The sequence below is a fragment of the Neodiprion pinetum genome, chromosome 1 (assembly GCF_021155775.2).
Source record: "Neodiprion pinetum isolate iyNeoPine1 chromosome 1, iyNeoPine1.2, whole genome shotgun sequence".
Taxonomy (NCBI): domain Eukaryota; kingdom Metazoa; phylum Arthropoda; class Insecta; order Hymenoptera; family Diprionidae; genus Neodiprion; species Neodiprion pinetum.
In genome coordinates this window covers 26,448,753-26,470,179 of record NC_060232.1, presented here as the reverse complement: position 1 = coordinate 26,470,179, position 21,427 = coordinate 26,448,753, and the positions used below count along the sequence as shown (strand labels likewise).

Genomic DNA, 21,427 nt, shown 5'->3' with positions numbered 1-21,427 from the left:
ACCTGTGCGAATAACGAAATAAAGATAACGTTCAACGAACGGATCTAGGTATTGCCACGTTAATTCCGCTCAAGAGACGGGCCAATTGCACCGAGTGTAGCCATTTGTTTGAGATAAAGAAACGCGATACCAATTTCACCGTACAACGCGGATGGTTTCATCGCATCAGACATAATTTCATGATTTGTTTCTTTCTCATTTTCTTTGCTTCCGTTCTTCTCCACACGCAGAGGTTATTTACGGTCTCGAATCGCTACGACTGGGTTAGGTTCTGTTTTGAACGCTAGACGAGCACAACAACCCTTATACCCAAAGCGCGTATATCTATACATGTACCTTTTCACCCGTATTGGCTAGTCCCTCCTAAATCCAGGTTCCATTGAAAGAAATGTTCCTGCTAACAAACACGCGTAGAACATTGGCGAATTTGTAGGAACGGCATGGGGCACGAATACGCTTATTTTTTGCTTTTGTTTAGACGTGAACCGGCCGGCGTTTCGAAAAATTGTCGTTATTCAGCTCCAAATACCGTGTACAACATTTTTACTCACAAAGGTACCGAACCTCTTTGTGCGCTAGGCAGCGTAGTTTCACACAAACATGTATGAAAAGTAGTACGAAACGAAACTACGATAATTTTGTTTAATGTATCAGGGAACGGTCATTGGAAGAAGAATTCATCCGTTTGATCACACGCTGATTGGACTACAAGAGGAAAAGAGAAGTCACAGAAGCGAGTAATCCGTTTACTTGATCCAAGCTTAACCTAACTTATTCTGCTATTCCTTAAATGAACTTAATTCATTTAGCCAATAGCAGTTCGTAAATTTCACCTTTATTTGAAATTTTGTTTCACCGTTGCAGTACCTTACAATCATTGTTCGAAGCAATTGAATTATTCCTATATATGCGTTTCTCTTCGATCGAGCTAAATTACGTTCTACAGTGCCAGTCGGATGAGTATGGAAAAAAATGAAAAGCACACTAACTTCGAGCGAAGAAAAGTGGATACTTTCAATAAGTAACACAACTCCCAATCAACTGATAATAATTTCAATCAAACGTTGTACGAAGTTAGCCAAAATTGTAGGTACTCGTGTTATTCGCAAAGCAGTCAGTTTCGTCATATGCTTGTAGTCGGCGGTTTCCTCAAGTTCCTAATTTACATCGTAGGTCATATTGGGTTCGGCACATACATGTAATAACGTATACCTGTGCCGAACGCAGTTACAAGAGTATTAATCTCATTAAGTGGCCTAACGGAGGCCCATCGACCGCCACGCCGAGTGGTTTAGGCGGGCTCCTCTTATGGGGGCGTCCCGAGAGGCTCCGGCGGTTTGGAACCCGGCAGGACACCCGGGATCAAACTGGAAATCGATCTCAAAAGCCTGGAGAACACGCCGAGCACCCGCGCCATCCCTAAAGATCTATTTGTTAATTAACTACTGTCACACCTTTCGGTGAATAAAGGGCATGCGTTACAGGGTTTGACCATCCGCCCCCGTGACATCTCGTTCATCCCCTTCTGTGTTACACGTTCTCCAGGTATTCCTGAGCCCTCGTGTTACCTGGGAGACCGGTGCCAATCGTTGGTCAAAACCGTACGATTTATTAACCCAAATCTCGCGTTTAATAGTACAACGAGTCACTCCCTACTAATAGTTATAAAATTATCATAAGAATGCGATGAAATTCTCTTCCGAGATAATTCACAAATCTGTTGTGTACTCTGTTAACGATGAGTTACGTGACGTACAATTTGAACGAAAAGTTGGAGAAAGAAGAAAGATGTTTCAAAAATCGGCGGCAATGATGCTAGAGCCAGTTTTGGTGAATTTAAATGGAACAATATTCGTACCATGTACCAGAAATGAATTTCAGATGATTCTGTTGACGCGAGCTATTGTCAGATATGATAACAATTTGAGAAAAGGTTTCACGCTATAAATTACAACCTTGAGTATCACGTATTAAACTTTCGACAAATTACTTGAAAAACATTCAACAAATCTAGTATTACGGTATTTTTATAATTTAATTAATGTTTTAACGCCAAAACATCATTGCTGATGAACAACTGTTGTACCGTACTAATTGTGAGACATGTGCATTTTCGTATCCTATGGATATAACTTTATTTCCTAAATTTCGATTCCGACTCTACAGACCATTTATCATTCAACATGATCAACCATCTTCAATTTAATCAATGTTCGACATCATTTCTACACGGCGATGCAAATTTTCGACAAATGTAGCATCTCTGATCGCAGTCTCGAGCCGGGGGTTTATCTTAATAGCGATAATCTATAAACGAGCGGAACTGCATACCGAAGTAAACAGTTTAACGTCAAACGGTTCAGCCGTGTCTAGTGCTGACCTGTCTCTCATCTTCCTTTGCCACCGGGAAATCAGACGCACTTATATATATGCAAAAGCCAGCTGCAATCAGGGATGTCTCTGGAATCGCGATTTCTCCGTTTCGCTGCAAGGCAAGGGCATATTTATATTTACCCGTGAATACGAGAGCGCGGATAGGGAAAATATTTCCATTACTGTAATTATAGTTTCAATTTAGATTTACCCTGCAGTCGGAGGATAATGTTGGCAAAGTGTACTGGTCCATCACTCTTGCGATGCAATTGCATCCATTAATTAATATATACACAACCGTAGGTTGGGAGATAATGAAATTAATGATAATCGTTACAGTCTGTACCGGAGTTAATTCTTACAACCTTTATATTATCACCGTAGATCTATTATACAGGTATAAAGTGGTGTATAAAAGTTTTTACCTGCAGTTATTGTCAATTTATTTTATATTGTCTTCTTATAAGCTTCATGCTGCATGGGTGCAACAAACTTTTGCAATATAAGACGGCTAGAATATTTCCCACATAATAAGAAATTACACACCTTATAGGTACTAAGAGATAATCTACACGGGTATATAATTGCAGATGTGGTCGGTGTTTATGGCCTATATTCACACCACGTATTCTTTAACGAGAAAATGTTGGCGAAAATTGGTGAAAAAGGACAAAAAAACAAATATAGAAAACAAAAGAAAGAAGAGAATCAAGTAATCCGAAAAAGAGACACAGCGGGCAAGATTAGACTTTTCAAGGCCCGAGGGCACGACTGTCAGACATGAAAACGGGCTAGGAATCACCCCATTTTTTTTCAGTCGAGAACTTCACACCCCCTTTCGGTATCAAAGAGTTTTTCACACAACTGCAGTCGTGGTGCGAATGGCGAAACCTTTCGTAACAATATTTAAAATTTCGTCAATAAAGCAATTTCGTTATATCCCGATGAATATAATATGGGTACTGTTACCAATGCGCATCAAATCCTTTTAACTAATTCACTTTTTTCAACCCTCAACGATCTGAAAGTAAGAAAGACGTAATCGCAGCACCGACCAAAACGAATCTCGAGTTATACCGGAATAAAAAAAAAACCGAGTTGTAGCTTTCTTGACGAAATGATGTCATCGACATGTCTATAAATTTTTGATAGTTCGCTTTTTGGTATTCGTCAAGTGGCACTGAAATTCTTCTAAATCGTGGTGCAGAGTTTTTATGAGAAGGTTCGACGCACTTTGCTTGCTTAGTTTTTCCCGAAAAATCTTGAGTGAGCTTTTTATAAGATAGCTTGAGACCGCTTTTAATATTGCTCCGAGTCATCAAATTCTTTCATAGGGTAACAAAGTGAAAAGGAATTTTTTTGTTTTTGTTTCCTATACTTAAAAACGAATCACTGTTCATTTCATGTGCTTTCAGTTTCTCGGGTCTCTCTAACCACCCAGAAAACATTTTCACTTTGAGAGATAAAATATTTATGCTATTATTATTTCGACAAAAGTTTTTCCGATTTCGGGTTAGAACTGTCCTAATATTCGTTTAATAAATCTGTAAAAAATACAAAACGAATCGGTAAACCTATGGTAAGCATCCGAGTTGCGAGTCTGAAAGCAGGTAGTTGAACACTTGTTACAACAAGTGATAAACGATCGGGGTGAGAAAATATTACCTGCAACTCCGTTCAAGTATACAATAAGTTTGATTAAATGAAAAAGCGTCGAGTAGGTACGAAGGTAGGTATGGTAAAATGAAGTACAGGAATAAACGAAGAAAGTCAAGTGAAGCAATGTTTCATTTTTAACAAGGCGAGTGCCGTCGTGATTCGCTACTCGAAGGAACGCGGGGTTTGAGACATGATGAATGTATCAAATTAAGTCACAACTGTTGTGCCGAGTCGGTGCCCCACACCCGGTTTTTCCTGAACTTTTGGCGTCCTGCTTAATACGCTTTTTCAGCCCTCATCTTCCCTCGCCGCGGAAATATCAGCGTCGATGCACGTCCGCGAAAAAGTTAACCGGGTAACACGTGGCAATTACCGACTTCCAGCGATTTCCGTTATGTTAAACGAATTAAAATCCACTCCCTGAGGTTTGATGTTTCACCCTCGGTCAGTCGGATAGAATCTGCGTCACCGATCCGAGGCGCAGATTGCGCTTTGAAGTTCATTTCAACCCCCTGAATCTTGAAAATCCAGGACCAATAATTCTCCCGGCTTATCCAACCCCATCTTCATCCACGTCACGCAGCTTTGTTGTCGATTGTCACGAAACGTAAAGAAGCCCTGCGATAAGCAGCCAGCGAATTTCCCTACGAATTGTTGAAAAATTCTAAACGCCTGCGGAAGTGATCGTGCCGTTTGGAAAGTTTACGATTACTCGCGGTGTGGAAAAAGTCCTCCTCGGATGATAATGCAATGTCAGGTGTTCAATCGCCGAGGAACTCGGATATACGTATCTCGGAATGAAGGAAGGGAAACTTACAGGATCCAACTTTTAGTTCGCGTCCTTCGACGCCGAGTGATTCTAAACGAGCGCGAGGCACACGAGCTTTCACATTTATTTCGTCCGAGGAAAGCCATTCTGAATCGGTGATGCGTAAGCCACATCATATGCCGTGCTGGAGTTGCGAGCCGCGATGCATTATGGCCAACGGGAACAAAGCCAGCCGGAATAACAGAAGAAAATTCACTGAATGCCAAAAATCTAACCCGAAAACCGAATTACGAAGGCTCTCGAGCTGCGGACTTGGCTATTCAATGTTCAACGATGCGAGAAATATTGCTCATAAAATATTAGGTGGGCGTTGTTTACATGTATCTTGGATCTCGGTGTCAAAAGGACGAGGGAAACGCGTTATCCTTATAGAAATTTTTGGTCACGAGCCAAACGCTTTCACAGATTCATAATTTTTACCAAAATCACTCGGTTGTGCTTTTGAAATATAGCTCGATTCGTTCACTGGACCAGAAATATTTGCTATATCGATCGGCAACAGTGGCCGAGTGACAGTTCGTTGACGTGAAGGGCGAACGAGAGAGTTGATAAAAATTCCGAGTCAATCACTCGCGTCAGGTTTTCGGGATAACTGTAACGTTTCTCTCCAAATCCCGCACTCCGCTTATATTTGCAAAATCAACCGAACCCTTCTCCATATGTCAACAGAAAAACATAATCGTTCCAACGGATATGCAGATACGAATATCATACTTCTCTGTCAAAACAATTTTTTATCAACATGTTTATCCACTCGCGTCAAGAAGCTCGGATCTCAATTTTCTGTGTGAAATAAGCCACCTACACACTTTCCTGCAACTCCATCTTCGTTACATTAAATTGAATATCGCTCGTGATAAAAGTGTGGCGAAAGTAAGTGTCTAAAAGAAACGTAAAGCGACAGGTTTTGACGTGACGCGTTCAACAACATGACGAAGCGGGCTTCTGCAGATGCTCTTCATTTTCGCAACACTGTATATACACATATATATATAATACATACACATTATACACACACATGAATATGTATTGTCTACACGTATCGAGGCTATATTTTTATTGATTGTGAGAGCTTTCGTTCGGCTCAGCGGTTTTATCCACCTCATCGGATCTCCACCGAAGTTTCCTGCCGTGGAAAGTCCTTTCCCCATTTCTTACCTGCACTCCTCGATCGTGATCGTCGCGATTGAATTGATATCGACAAATTGCAAGAGCACGTGTTTTGATGTATATACGACGCCGCAGTTACATGCAGTTTTGTATCATATAGGTATATCCGCAACGTACGTGTCAGGCGAACATAACTCTTGCGGGGCCGGTAAAAATTGCTTTTCCGCCTTTCGCGGACTGGCACATTATATGTATTGATGGGATTTATAAAAATGTGGCAAACTATACATCCGGCTGTCACAGACATCATCGTCCCGCGGCTCCGATGCGTTTTATACCTCTCCCAATTCGGTTTTTATCGCGGTGGCTTTCAACCCAGTTATTCATGTATGATTTCTTTCACACAGACCCAGGTTTGCACACGCCTTCGATTATGATCGTCGAAGCAGAATTCCAGACGAGGATCAGAGGAAAATAATAAAGTATTTTTGCCGGATACTTTATACGCGAGAGAAGATACGAATACATAAAAGTTTCCTGATTAATTATTTCTCTCGAGTCATGTTTATCTATCTACTGCATAAGAAACTTCATTGGCGAAAGTAATCGAACGTGTTTCGCACACCTCGCGTGAATCATGAAGATTGATGATCTAATGGAACGGACGGACGTGCGCCAAGGATATTCCAAAGCAAATTCACGGACAATTCATTAATCCACTGCGATCGGTTTCGTCTCAACAATCATTTTGTTTCCCGAAGAATCCGTATAGGCGCGATAAATTCAATTCAGCCTTCCTTACGTTCAGCGGATAAATATTTGGAACAAGAAAATGCTATCGTGGAAAGGCCCCGTTTCTTATACGCGAATACATTAGCCTCATTTTTGTCTGTTTTTCGCAAACTGTCCGAGGAAAGGTATTTTGTGCGGTAAACGTGACAAGATTTTCAGAAGAGACCGTGGGGCGCCTGCAGGAGAGAAAAGTGAAAGGGAAAATAGCTAAAAATTGAATGTTAATACCCCTCAAAAGGATCCGTTGCTGAAACTGAAATGGCGGACACGCCCACCGGGTGTAAAAATTATATTTTCACCGATTGCGTGGAAATGGGGTAGAAAATTAAAGCGTTTGGTGGAAGGAGGCCTTATTGAAATCCGCGAATCAATAAGTTGCAAAAGTCGGGGGGGCGTTTTATGGCCAACGATTCATTTGACCGAAGTGAACAGCTCAAACGTGTCTCGTCGTTCTGTTCCGAAATTCAAGACGTTACCGGTATGGCGTTGGCAGGTAAAATAACATCGAAACCGCCGCAGCATAGAAAGCGGCTATCCAAACCACTTCGGCAGAATATCTCCTTGGCAACAGTAAAGCTCTAGCCTTTAGTCAGTGCCCAAGGAGTCACCTTGAAATATGTTCGGACCCAAGATTCTCAGCAAATGGAGGATTCGGGTAACGTTGTACGTGCAGCGAGTGACTTTTTGACAGAATAGACCCAGGACACCCTTAAGGGGAGATATACACCTAGAAAATTGAAAAAATCGATTTTTTTTTTTTACATTTTCTGAAAGTTTAAGGTCCTTAGAATATTTGGTGAAAATCGCAAATTAATTCTTCGAAAAATAAGGCAGTTATAACCGAGAACTGGAAACGTTAGATTTCTTTTGTGATAGAATTGTACAGTGCTCCCCCCCTAAGAAGGTCGAATTCGTCGTCGGCAACAAGCTTTAGATGCAATGGGAATTCCGTCGACTGTAGAAGACCTACACTATGGGCCTGGTATTGATGATTCCATGTAAGTTTAAAATTTCATGATTTTTTAATTCCTAAAATTTTAAACGTGTTTTTCTCAAAACTACGTTTTTCAAAGTGGTACCCAAAATTTCTCAAAAACCAATGTACCGATTGCTTTGAAATTTTTTGTGGTCATTCTATATAATATTACCTAGTATTTGTCATAGGATTTTTTTTTTTCGTTACTTACTCTTCATTTTATAGCCAAAGTAATTACACGTTTAAGGCCCGAAAATCGTTACTTATATTCAAATGGCCGCCATTTTGTTAAAAACCAATAATTTTGAAATCGGCTATGACAAGTACTAGATTATAGTATCTTATTTAATAATCTTTTTTTTTTTTTTTTTTAGATGATTTTTGAAGATACGCCAGTGGGTACCGTGTGCGCCGATTTTTTTCAAGGACCTCCAAGAATCCTACGATATCCTTGTATCTTTTTGATATTTGTACATAAAAAAAATTTGACATATATTTGAATGTATGTACTTTTAGATAATGAAAACTCTGATCTAAAATAAATGATTACTTTTCTTTGAAACATTTTTAAAATAGAACCTTTTTTTACGGCTTCTAGGTGTATATCTCCCCTTAACGCTAATTGCATATCTCAGTGAAAACCTCGAGGCTTCTGCTCAGAGAAAACGCAGAGACAACCAGGAAGAACCCTAAAACACCCTTTCTCCTACTCTGAAAATAGCCAGAAACTGATGTTCGTAGAGCGCATGTCGAGAAATGTAAAAATTTCCACCCATGTGAATAGCAAATATACTATCTGATCATAGACAATTGGGTCATCGTTATTCCTAACTAGTGTAAGGCCGCAGAGTTCAGATTTAAAAGTACGAAAAAGCATGGTACAACTTTCATGGAAGTCAAGGAGCAGCTCGAAGTTCGCGAATTAAAATGAGACGACTCGTGTAATTTTTGTGGCAAGGGTTTGCTTAATACTGTAGAAAAAATTAGGTGTGGAATTATAGAAACTGTAATTTGGTGTTGATTTAACACCGTCGGATACTTTATGTAGTAATAGTTAATCCATACTGGCCAATTTTGGTTCATTTTAGTACCGCCATTTTGCTGCGACGTGATGGATTTCGCGTGGCTATAATATGCACAATGCGTCAAAGAAATGTAATAAGAAGGGAAACGGTTAAGGGAGGAGGAAGCACGCGAGATCCTTATCTTGGGCCGGGGGTTGACGCGAGGGGCATAATACGCAGGTTTCCTGATCCGAAGTGACTGGCATTACCACTCGACGAGGAAACACCGTCGGGGCTCGTTCCGATCTTTGGACGAAGTCGAGTTTGGGCCACTCACGATTAGCCACCCCCGAGTGGACACGGCATTCTCGGTCATTAAGGACTGATTTCCCTTTTCGATCCCGTTTTCTCTTCGTCATTTTACCGCGAATGGTGCAGCAGCACTCGACTACGTGTCATTAGCGATGCTTGCACGGACAAATAAGAAGCAATTTAGAGGATAACGTCAGGCAAGGGCTCTGCAACTATCCTAGACGAAGTTTCTCAAGCAAATTATAAGTTAACTACTAAGTTCGCTCGATATACGAGACCGAGTGCGGCCCCAAGTCTCGCGAAGCTTCTCTCACGGATGCACTGGCTTCCGTCTATAACAGAGGAGTGCCCCATTTTTATTTGCGTAATTCGATATATTTATCCTATGCATGTGCTTCGCGAAATGATCACGCGGTCCGCGGACACGTGACTCCTTGGAAATGAGTTATCGGACTCTGTTACGAACATTGATTTACCCTGCACCTCGTGGCGCAACGTGAATTAAACCAGGGCATCGTACAGTGTGCATGTTACATCGATAAGTACCATATAGCACGAAAAACGTTAAATCATTTGTTTAACTCGTTATCACAGAATTGCGACTTTCAATGATTAGTTTTTTACTTATTTGTTCGTTTATCCTGACTGGTAAAACATGGTAAAACTTTACATGCTTTATCAATAGTTAGCGGCTGGTGAACAAAAATATCAATTTTCGGGCATCAATTGTAATTAAATACAATTTATTCTGCAGCTTGTTGCGGATAATTCTACTGGATAAAATCAAGGCGTCACTAAATTTCCAGAGTGGTTCACAACGTCTAGGTACGCAGCGGTGGTTAAATTTACGACGCGTTCCATATCGGCGTTTCTTTTCTTTCCTTTTTTCAAGATTCTACCTCCTTAACGCGCGAGTGCCTGAGTACGTCGTTTTTGAGGGATGGTTTATTATCATTTTATCTCCTTTCCACGTTCCAGAATCGAGGGTTCTTCGCCAGGTTTTACATTTATAGCCACGTCGTTGTTCAAAACGCCACCCCCATGCAGACGCGCGTGTTTCGTTAGAGATAAAATCTTGTGTCCTCTGTTTGTGGTTTGTATCTTGGGCGAATATCGCAATGGATCACTTTCGTTGCCTTGAGTCTAGCAAGGCAAAAAACTATCAGCACCTACGCATCGCTTCGATCCTTCCTCCGCGTGCTTTACCCGACCAAATTCACTCGTAGCCAGAAATACGGTGAGTTAAAACCATATCATTACGATCACGAGAAGATGCAAAAATACAATCATTAATAACCTTGATCATCGTGATGATTTAATACGAAATATCCAGATTCTAAGAGAGTGAAATTAGAAACGAATCGAGGCTCGTTATTATTCCTATAACATCCTAGCATTCTATTCACGGATTTAATGACATCCTCCACAGGTGATACTGAGTCCAAGACAGTGTGGTGATACGGTATCGATAATGACACTTTACAAAGTTTACTCGACACGTAGTGGTGTTCAATTCACCGCGAAACAGGGTAGCAGCTACTGAATCGAAACGGGGTCGCATTCGCGCTGAATATTACTTGGAAAATTTTCCAGTATACGTAGCTATTAATGTCGTTAAACAGCTTCGAGAGAAACAACCGATACTCCGCGTCACGGCGATGCAACGTTCCGGTGTTCAAAAGGTTGCACTTAACTGTGCCACGACTTTTTCCTCCCGCAGCCCTTCGAACCGTAAGAACAGAAGTTACAGCAGTACCTAAGTCCGATCGGAAGCCAGTTTCGTACGAATAGATTCCAACCAGAGAAATAAGCGAAGCTCGGTTGAACCCGAGATATGTGGAGACATGGAAGCCTGGGTTCAATCAAATTCCAATTAGTCCAACAATCGGTCAGACAGTGCTGCAAAATTGAATGGAGGATAATGAGCGATGGAAGGTAGTTTGAAACAGGCGAGAAAATAATTCGCAAGCTTCTATACCTGTAATTACGAATGTAACGGCATAGAGCAGGAAATTACGCCATGCCAGCTGGGATTAACTAACTCAATTCACTCTGTCAGTTCTTGCCCTGCGAAATGACACGCGGTAAATAACCAGACATAATTTTCAGCTCCCATTCTGAACCATTCAAGGTACGTGTGGCGAAAGATCCGGGCGCCGCAAAGTCCCGAGGATATGGGTGCAAGTAATAGTTTTCAGCACAGCTGCGGTAAACGCGGGGAAACAGGATATTACGTCATCAGCACAGGAGTCGGGGAAGAGCGATGCAATCACAACAGCTACGAGAATCTCTGCGACGGTTCTTGTATTATCGCCGAGATAGACATCGAACACCAGAGAGCTTTTGGTCGTTCTGTTCAAAGTATCCCGCGATCCCGCGTGTAAGCAGCAGTTGGTGGTATAATAATTCTACCCACGCTTCCAGTTTCGTTTTAATAAAAGAGGCTCGGGTTCAACATTATTTTTGATCTTGGATGTCACTCGGCGAGACCGAGTTTAAGCTGCCTTATTCCCGCGGATGAGAAAGGTGAGAAAAGTTGAATAAAATTTCTCCTTCGGAGGTGTTTTCATCGGCAGTAACAAGTTGTGTGACAATTTTATGTAAGGTCAAGTTTTGTCAGACTCGTAAAACTGATATCTTGTTTGCACGTATAATGATAGTCAAAATCAATGCTCGAGAGGCACAATTTTATAGGCTCAACTCTGATACGAAATAGTCGGTAACCCCGATTTTTTTAAATTTCAAAGGAATGTTCTTATTTTTGTCGCCGTTCCAAATTGTCTAGCGCTAACTGAGAGACGAGAAAATACGAAACAATCGAATATAATTTTCGAACTTACAAAGTACCCCTTTAAGAAGCAGATTTTAGCCTGCGGGAGAAGCTTTGATGGCTTTTATAGTAAGTATATGGTATTGTGTAAATTTCCTTCAGAAAATAACCGTCTAGACGTCTGCATCACAGAGTCCTAGAAGACACGTCTCATTATTAAAGCAGAAATTAAACTAGCCGTGTAAAATTAGACCCTATTAATTTAGGTGTCGCATTTGGTATTGTCAGCCCTTTCGCACAGGCGACACGGACACAACAATCCAAATCTGATTAATACGCGGACAAGGTTTCGTTACAGTTGGTTCGTGCCCAGTTTCAGCTGTCGCAAAAATAACAACTGAATTTCAATTCCGACGTACAACAATTGCCAAAATGGTACGAGTTGTTCTCGACTAGTTTTGAGAAAATCATACCGTATTCGATTTTTTAAATGTACCTACGTTACCGTAAAAATAAGATGCAGGGGCTATCTGAGACAGAATTTCTATGAACAAGCAATCTCAATCAAGTGAAAAAATCAAGGAGTGCCTTCCCCTTCAAATCAACGTCATACCCAGTGCTACCAATCTTGGAATGAAAAGTTGTAGACGTTCAATTAAACGTACACAAAGTTTCACGTCAGCCGTATAACGTGTTCCGTGGTCACGTCCTCGTTAGCCCACGTTTATCGACGCGCGTTAGTTACCAGTTAACTTTTCAGCCCAACTTACACCCCCACTGAAAGTTGTTGTTTTGTTGGCCGAGCTGATTCTCCCTGCCGACACGTCAACGAGCCTCATCGAATTTGAATTGGTGAACTTCACCGAACGCTAATGCGATCGACATTGGGGATTTAGTTATACACGAAAAAGTTTCAGCGATATTTCAGCCCCCTCCCTCCCACCCCCCCCCCTGGAACGAAATGAAAACCCGGCAGAAGAAGAGGAACAAATAAAACGAAGTTAATCCCTGCGAGGGATGGAGAGAAATGGGAAACAGCGAAACTTCTGTAAAAGGTATTTCTCACGGAGACCACTGTCTTTTTGTGTATATCGCGTTGGATTAATTCCCCGAAATACATTACCACCTCCGCTCTTTGATAAGTATGCCATTTCGGTACCAACGCCAAATCTTTACTTGCCACTTAAGGCGCGCAGCGTGCTCGATTTACAAATATTTGTTTGAATCCACCAGCTCGTTCCCATTTAAAAGACGTATACGCGAGAAATTTTTCGAACAAAAACTTTTCCCTTTGGAACGTGTAAGGTAAATCACTCTGCAGTCTCTGCGAACAGCCCTAAATCAATCGCATCCAACACACCCGATTAAGCTTAAAAGCCAATAAAGTCGGATGCTACTGCTCTATATAATCCCCGTTTTGCCCTTCACAGGGGAGTGTATTATATACTGAGTAATCACTTCGCGATGACCGATTATTATAGCTAGTGTCACTCGGCGGTAATTTTGTTGAGTAATTTCCATCGATCTGGCCGAGGTCCTCTTGATCCGTCTTCGAATCCCTGAAGTGGTTATCTCAGTCGTTAATAACTGACTAATCGATAATTTCATAACCGGGCGATAACGATCCTCGGCGATACTTGACCCGAGAGTCAAGGGTAGGGATTCCTATTTTTATTTTTATTTTTTTCACTTCACCTCTGTTTCAAATGATAAGACCTTAAATCGCGACAGGACCTCTTTGAATATAACGGCTACGTTATTGAGATCTCATATTCCGAGGGAGGAACCGCCGCGAAGTCAGGATATTAAAAAGCGCCAGTGTGTGTCAACTGACTCGTTCGAGAAGTTCTTTGGACACGGGTCATCGATGACGATGGAATACAGCGATAATGGTAACCGCATGCGCAGCAACAAGTGTAAATTAAAACTGTGTATCATTTCGCTGTTTCTTGCCGCTTGCAATCTCGTCGTTCATTGCATTAGGTCTGCCCGGTGCTAAGCAAGGTCTCACCTCTGCTCAACGGAGAGCGGAATCCGAACTACGTGAGAGACAAAGCGAAGTACCCCAGCAGTTGTTCGCCTGAAGCTGAACACACGCTTCGCAAAAGTTCGAAAGTCCTATTCGTCTAGCGATCCTCTGCACGCGCCGCAAATATTATATGCGCTATGCCGTCATTGTGTCAGGTATTACGGTACGTGTAAATCTCCGCAAAAGATCTATCAGTGATTACTCTGTGAGAGAATGTAGTTGTACGACGAAAGTTAAATTATCCATTCATGAGTCAATTCATTTCGTAACGTGTAATTGAAAATTATGATTTACAAAAATTAAGGGTCATTATGTGAAGTTCTATTACACGCTATAAATCTAATGGTTAGTCCAACCGACATTTATAATGACTATATTTCCACAACGCTGCACGGTAACAGGAATATAATAAAATTGCCAGCGCAGCATTCAAATACGAGAATTGACATTCATCATCCATGCACCGGTATAAGTACCCACTTAATGGTTTCACACAATTAATCATTCTTTCAACGTATAGGTGTTCGAGTTCCAAAATGATCGTTTCACTTCATTCTGATGTAAACATTTATTTAAGATACACAGCTGTACCCACATCATCATGACTTATGACACGGAAGGTTGGTGGAGAAATCCATTAAACAAGGTTACCTCCAAGTCTCGATGGTATATCGCATAATACACCGGCCGATCGACGATAAATCTTTCTGGTGGCGGGGGCTGAGCATCAAGACTTATTGGCATAGCAACGATAACGGTAGCAGCAGCCGCCTCGCTACCCTCCTCGTTGACTTCGATGAAGGTCTTTTGGACGACCTTGCTAATTTTGAGTCCAGAATCGGCGATGCCAGAAAAATCAGCCCCGTCCTGAAACATGTCGGTCATTCCCAAAATTTTCAAACTCTGCTCGAGGTTCAACGTGGTTTCGATTTTGAACTTTGGTAGAGACAGCTCAACGTGGCTTGGACCTGTCCGCTTTAACCGCGCTGCCAAATTCACTTTGTGGAGATTATCCCGTACCGCTTTGAGCCCGTTCACTTCTTTGGGCAGTATTATAACCATGCTCAACTCGTTGCCCCGATACGGGAGTTCGATGAACCTTGCATTGACTTCGGGAAGGTGGCCAAACCTGAATGTATGCTTCAAGAACATGGTAGGAACGATTTTGCTAGTTTTATCATTGACATGGAATGGTCTGTCCGCAGTTAGAGATGGATCGAACCTCTTGGCCCAGCTACCCTTGAAGTAGGCAGCGTTCACGAGAACCAGAGCTGTGTTGGGATGGAGGCTGCCTCTGGCAATTACATCCTTGATACGATTGTTAGTCTGCTGTTCGCACCAGGAGTTTATGGTACGAGCAGCCGCTTCCGAATTGTGAAAGTCCAGTTCCTCGCACCTGGACAAAAATTTTCTAGCAGTTAATTCCTTGTACGCAGATTTTATCACGAACTGTTTTGCAGGATATATTTTATTCGCGATGCGCAGTTCCACTTCCTTCACACCGTTCAATCTTTCGATCAGAGACTTGTAGCCGGATTGACCGAGCTGGTTGTCTTCCGGAAGTAGCAGAGATTTTCGCATTTGCGTTGCTGTCTTGCCGCCAGCTCCATAGGCAGCCATGGCGAGCGCAACTTGAGCACTCAACGGGGATACGACCAAATTACTCGAAGTGTCACCAGCCACGGTCGTCAAAAAATTTTTCGTAAATTCGCCAGTAGTAAGAGCGACTTTCCGAAGTGCGTCGGTGTTTTTATCGGCCATGACGATAGCAGCGAAAGCTACAATGAATATTAACAAAGTTTCCACCAATTTCCGAATCAATGTATCAATATAAAGTAACTTGACCATGAGTACATTAACTCACAATATTTACGCTACCTTGCACGAAGACGAAGCTCAACTGATCGCGAATTTATGATTCAGAGTCAGTATCGGTTCTGAGCTGATAGCTGTCCAGATTAAGACAAAATAAAATGATAAGATGAACAGTCATTGCGGTCGATAAGCCTAAAAAGATTACTCACTGTGGATCATCTCCTTTGTTGATTCAGAAACTGCGCAGTGGTTGTTCATCAAAGCTTATACGCCAAGCAGTTCAATTGGAACATCTGAGAAAACTATACATAGACTACGTATCAGCCAATTATGACTTATTTTCGTTGGTCGTTAAGACCATTTTACGCAGTTTTTTTTTTTGCTAGCTTTCCAGTTAGGCGTACCGATCAAACTGTAATGACTGGTTAATAGAAAGAAAAAGAAAAAAGCTCACAGATTCGTTAGGAACTAGAAGCAAAAAGTTCAAACTGGCATGTGAGGCGTCATTACGATGAGTCATGATAAGTCAATGACGGGTTAGTTAGTCATTGTCATAGAATATTCAACTCCACAAACAAGTAGATTAACGATACGTGTAAAGTTGAAGGGTAACATTGTTAATTAATAAATACTGTTTACTAAAAAATTAGACACTGAAAGAAGGGAATTCGTAAACTGTTTAGTCTACAGCCGTTCCCGACGAATAGAAGAAGGTGGATATAAAAACCTATGTAAGAAACAACAATGATGACATCTAACGACATGGAACCTACCAACCTTTTAATTCGAGTGATAATAGATCGTAAAAGTGGGCCAAATACCTTCTAAAATATGATACTCGAAGTTGTTTTTTTTAACGACTATTGATATCTATTATTTGACTTGCTACAACAATGAACGCAGTTTCATTCGCCTATTTCTATTGATTGAGTGCTCAACCGACCAAGAAAATCATACTTTAATTAACACATCGTACGTCTCAACCTCGTCGATTTCGGATTTGAATTTCTAGCGCAGTGATCAACTAGCAACAATTGAATAGCAGCATTGATATAGCTAATGATAAATGTAGGTAAGGTGAAGTACAATCATAGCGTATGATAGTACAATTGTAATTGAAAATGAGTAATCCACACGAGTAAGCCAAAATCTTGGTAGACACACACATTTTATTTCGGGCAGACATTATATTAAATATTAGTAAGGAAAAATACGGAAGTTATACGATTATAAGCAATAAACTGAATCAGTTTCATTATTTACATAATTTAGCAATGTATGGCCCCGCAAAAAATTCAATAAAATTTCCGTTTCCAGCAAATCTGCTGCTGATGGTGGAGATAGAGATACCTACTTTCAATGTAGTTATAAGCTTTCCACAGCAGCGGAGTTGAGCTATATCAAATTTTTCCATTCGCGAATTAGTGTAAATGATTAAACCATTATTTTGATTGAGAATAATGTACGTAGCATAGTCTTGGAATTGTATTGACTGCCGTCGAAAGTAACAGGCATAAAAAAACGTAAAATCAAATTAAATTATACAGATATCGAGTAACTTGTACGAAAATACACAGGAAAGCGGTCATCATCATTTTTTGGCCCACTGAATACGTATTTTTAAACCCGAACGCCATTTAGTTTCACGAATTCCTGTTTTAATGAATGATCGGTAAATTTGAGCAGTGAATTGATTGCGAAGAAGGGGGGAAAAACGTAACAAAACAGTTTGAAATTCCACCTCGTTTTTTTCATCCCATTTAATATCACTTCATTCGCTTCCATTCAATTTTATGTTATTCCACGAATCACCCACGTTTGAAAAAATTCCCTACATTTCAGTCAAATTTCATCCCACTGACAATGAGTCTATATTGTACGTTAGACTGTTTATATTTCGCAAATTTCAAGTAGCTAATAAACCATCGACGTATTTTTGACTGCCAAGTGACACTTTAATATAGAACACAACCGCTACCCCTGCCTAACAAGGTTTGTTCAATATAACTGACACGCACGTCCGGATTGAGAGTAGATATGAAACGTATGTGGGTTCATATAAAATGAACAAATAAAAACTACAGATATGACACAGGGTGTAACTATTAAAGTCGATGAAAATGTAGTTACAAGGGTATGTAAGAATAGACGTCATACTAGGTTAGATTGCATTCGTGAGTAACCGGGATACGGACATGTTTATATTTTGTATAAGTAACACGATCGACATAAACACAAATCAAACATCAGATTCGTTGGCTGACTGGAGGGGCAGGCGCTCGACCAATCACGGCGCGTACATTTTTGTGTAACGTCTCTGCCAGAACCCTCCTATACGAACTCTATCCTAGCCAGTAGCTCCATTATACAAGCGTTTTCAATGCTTAACTTTACAGTTTCGGAATCGATTTGCTTGCCCCTAGCTAAACTGATTCGACCCGAAGAAACGCAGAAAACGGACCAAAAAAAAAAAAAAAAGCGTAGGACTAACAGCAGAAAAATGACGAGAAAAATCTCTGGTTGTTTGGCTGTAACTTTTGATCCGGCGCTCGCAACTACCATTGTAGAAATATTTTCACTGCTCAAACAACTTACCTTCAGTCTGCGCTGCGTAGCTGCACACGTAACTGCTTCAAACGACACTGATTAACTTTAATTTTTACACTCTCACTGTTAATATAACGTCACGTTTAACACGCACTGGCGTCACAACAACGGATCAAAATTACCCGCACCAGCCGATCTGCTACGTCCGAGCGATCAGGCTCAAGTGACGGTAGAAACCAAAATATTGGATATCTCGTACATCGGCAACTCGTCGCGTTCAACAACTTCGACACTTATCGCTAATGGAACGAATCGATAGAATTTGAGTTTCAAAATTTTGGATCAAAGAAAGACGCCTGGATACACTAAACGAATCAGCCGTTATACTCTTCGAGAGATATCTCATTGGCGTTTGGCCACTGATATAATGGTCATATTGACATTTCGATCTGTTATGTTACCTCTCTTGGTGCGTATACTGCGTCAACATGAGTCGCGATGTAAACATTGAGGGGGTGCCCTGGTCAATTCTGACGTTGACGCATATTTCTGCAAATATAGAAGCCCACGTATCTGGAAGACAAAAAAAGGCTTAATAACTTCATTCTGTACGCAATTCTGAACAAAAACACTCCAATATATTTACATTTGCGACGAATTTACCATTGCGATTTCGTAGAATCCGTGCCATTTCTTAATTTCTGCCTCAAATGAAAATGCATCGGAGTGTTTTTGTTCAGATTGTGCATAGAACGAGGCTGCTTTTAAGCGTTTTTTCGCGTTTCAGATACGTTTGAGGTACCTCGATATTTCGGGATATATACATCAACTTCGAAATCGACCAGAGCACCCCCTTAACCTGTGTCTCCGTGTTTTTTTTTCAGAATATCATTGCTTATGCCTTGAGCATATACTTACGAGTTACGTGCAGGGGGATGGATTGAAATCGGTACGTTCTAGTATCTATCAAGAGCTTGCGTGCATTTACTCGTATTTGTATACCAAGCTGCACCGTGAACGGTATAAGCGAAGGATTTGAAACGGGTCCCAGCTTCTTCCGATGGCATATACCTGTGCTATACATACACCTATGTATATCTGGCGCGGAAGATTTTCGCCGATACAAGTTTCTCAATATAAATCGCTTCGTGTGGGTCGTTTGTATCTCGCCTGAAAGTTCCTGCTGCAGCACCTGGATCGCGTAGAGGAGCCGGTGGTAACGCGAATACTCTTTGAAAGTTCTTCGATTGTGGGAAAACTATGCTAGACAACTTTTAAGACCTCCTCTATTTTTGGTTCCTCTTCCTTGGTTCTTTGTTTCTCCCTCTACCTTTCTTTGCGTTCATTTTTCCGGACGTTTGAGAAAACTTTTCATTCGACTTTCGTGCTGTTTCTTTACCGTATAGCCAGTTACACGTATGTAATAGATCTTATTCCTCTTATATACTGCAGAGATACCGTTTTCTCGGATTTTTCCTAAGCCTTAAGGCGCTGCGATCCTTACTTGTTTAGATTTCGGATCCTCGAACGTGCAGTTCTCACGCAGACAAGGGCTCAAGAGTATATTGGGCGTAATTTGAACACGAACGTAACGACGCAAAAAATAGTTGGATAAAGGCTTAGAAAGTATGAATAAATTTAAGTTAAATTTAACTCAAACACGGTGTCCTTATTAGTAAGAAGGAAATATTTGCACACACGAATTTGAGCTAAACAAACTTGACTATGAATATTTCTATTTTTAGAGTAATCACGACATGGTCCCTATCATTTTTTATAACGCATAAGATTAATCATTCACCGTATCAATTAAACTTTGTATGAATAATTAGTATATACTTGAATTATCAAGTTTGAACGCTTCGTTATAATAAATATGTTAACACTATTTCAAACTTATCTCGGATGTTCTTTAGAGCATCCATTCGTTAAGAAAATGAGTCTCAATCATTGAAATTGAACAAGCACTGTGATTTTCGGATTGAAAAAAAAAAAAAAAAAAACAACAAATGTAATTTGATCTTTTTGAGTTTCTAAATAACCTAACTTTCTTCAGTTGAATTTGCAGTTTCTAATTTTATCTTTGCTTAAATTATAACAGGAAGAGGCTCTTTGATTGAAATTTAATTAAATTTATTTAAATTCACGATCTTGGCGTTATTGTGTTCAATTTCTTCACCGCGTTTCGTACTCCGATGTATCATTATAACGATTCCTGTGCGAAAAATAACCGGTGCTCGCTGTCGTCCCCAGACACCTCGCTGTTGAAAGGCATCCACCGTTATAACACGGGCTCGTTTACATCAGCTGATTAAGCTGCTGAGCCAATTACTGTATATTAAGCTTCCCTCAAACCGCGCCATCTCAGCGATTTCGTTAAAGGGAGAGTAATTCCCGGAAACGTCGGCAAGTCGACGATGAATGAAAAAAAAAGTGAGATAGAAAAGAAATTATCGTTTGCTTTTTCTCGCCCCCGTAGTTATCACATCGTGTTAAACGTGACGAAATTCCACCCACGAATAATATTTATTCGCGGATCAAGCTGTTGCTTCTTCATCATCTACACGCCTTGGTTTATCCGGCTGAGGAAAATTTTCGTGACTGTGTTTTTTTTTAACTCAAAAAGTAAAACGGGCCAGTACTGATTTTGTCAGAGCTATACAAACTCGGCGGAAATTGTATGGTGCATTACATTGCAACGCGGGCCGATTTACCTGTGTGGGTCTGTACCTACTATCTGTGTGTAGGAGACATCGACCCAGTCCGGACAGTTTTCGCCAATATTTTATCCGCACATTCGCTTACGTGTACGTGTGCCGCAGGTAGCCTTGCATCTGACAGCTTCAAATTGCGGGTTCCACCCTCCTGGGTCTGCTATCTCCGACAATTTTCTCCATTTTTACCCCGAACCGGTGGGTATCACGTTCCGCTCCAAGCCCGGGGCAACAGTTCGGTTGACGCGTCTTGCACCTCGTTTCACGCATTCTGATGGCTTAAGCGTAAAAGTTTGCAGGTATACAGGCAAGCATTTGAATCAGTCGATTTTGTCTCCCGTTTTAAGAAGAAGCATATTTTCCATTCTTTTCGGAGATTTTTTTTAATACCTGCTTTTCTTTGTTTTTTTCTCTTTGCTTTTATCTTCCTTTCGATTGGATCGTTACCTCTCGACGACGGCAGCTGTGTCGCAAGCGCCCCGCTGATACGAATACGT

General features: G+C 40.9%; 4 protein-coding genes across 4 annotated transcripts in view; 1 reads left to right on the top strand and 3 right to left on the bottom strand.

Annotated features, from left to right (window-relative positions):
- Positions 1–18,596, bottom strand: part of Oamb (Octopamine receptor in mushroom bodies) — a 121,074-nt gene extending 102,478 nt beyond the window's left edge. Inside the window, exon 1 of the mRNA XM_046622671.2 lies at positions 18,265–18,596. The gene's annotated coding sequence lies outside the window, so the exon portion shown is untranslated. The remainder of the gene's footprint in view (positions 1–18,264) is intronic.
- The window catches only part of LOC138191194 (uncharacterized), a 214,539-nt gene that overhangs the window by 161,806 nt on the left and 31,306 nt on the right, over positions 1–21,427 (bottom strand). The window lies entirely within an intron of this gene.
- Positions 1–21,427, top strand: part of LOC138191195 (uncharacterized) — a 195,967-nt gene that overhangs the window by 168,107 nt on the left and 6,433 nt on the right. The window lies entirely within an intron of this gene.
- LOC124217602 (serpin B6-like) lies at positions 14,144–15,762 on the bottom strand. The gene is made up of 2 exons (XM_046623496.1): positions 15,733–15,762; positions 14,144–15,632 (listed from the first exon to the last, which is right to left on the bottom strand). The coding sequence occupies exon 2, from the start codon at positions 15,613–15,615 to the stop codon at positions 14,461–14,463; it is 1,155 nt and encodes a 384-aa protein (XP_046479452.1). The 5' UTR covers positions 15,616–15,632; positions 15,733–15,762; the 3' UTR covers positions 14,144–14,460.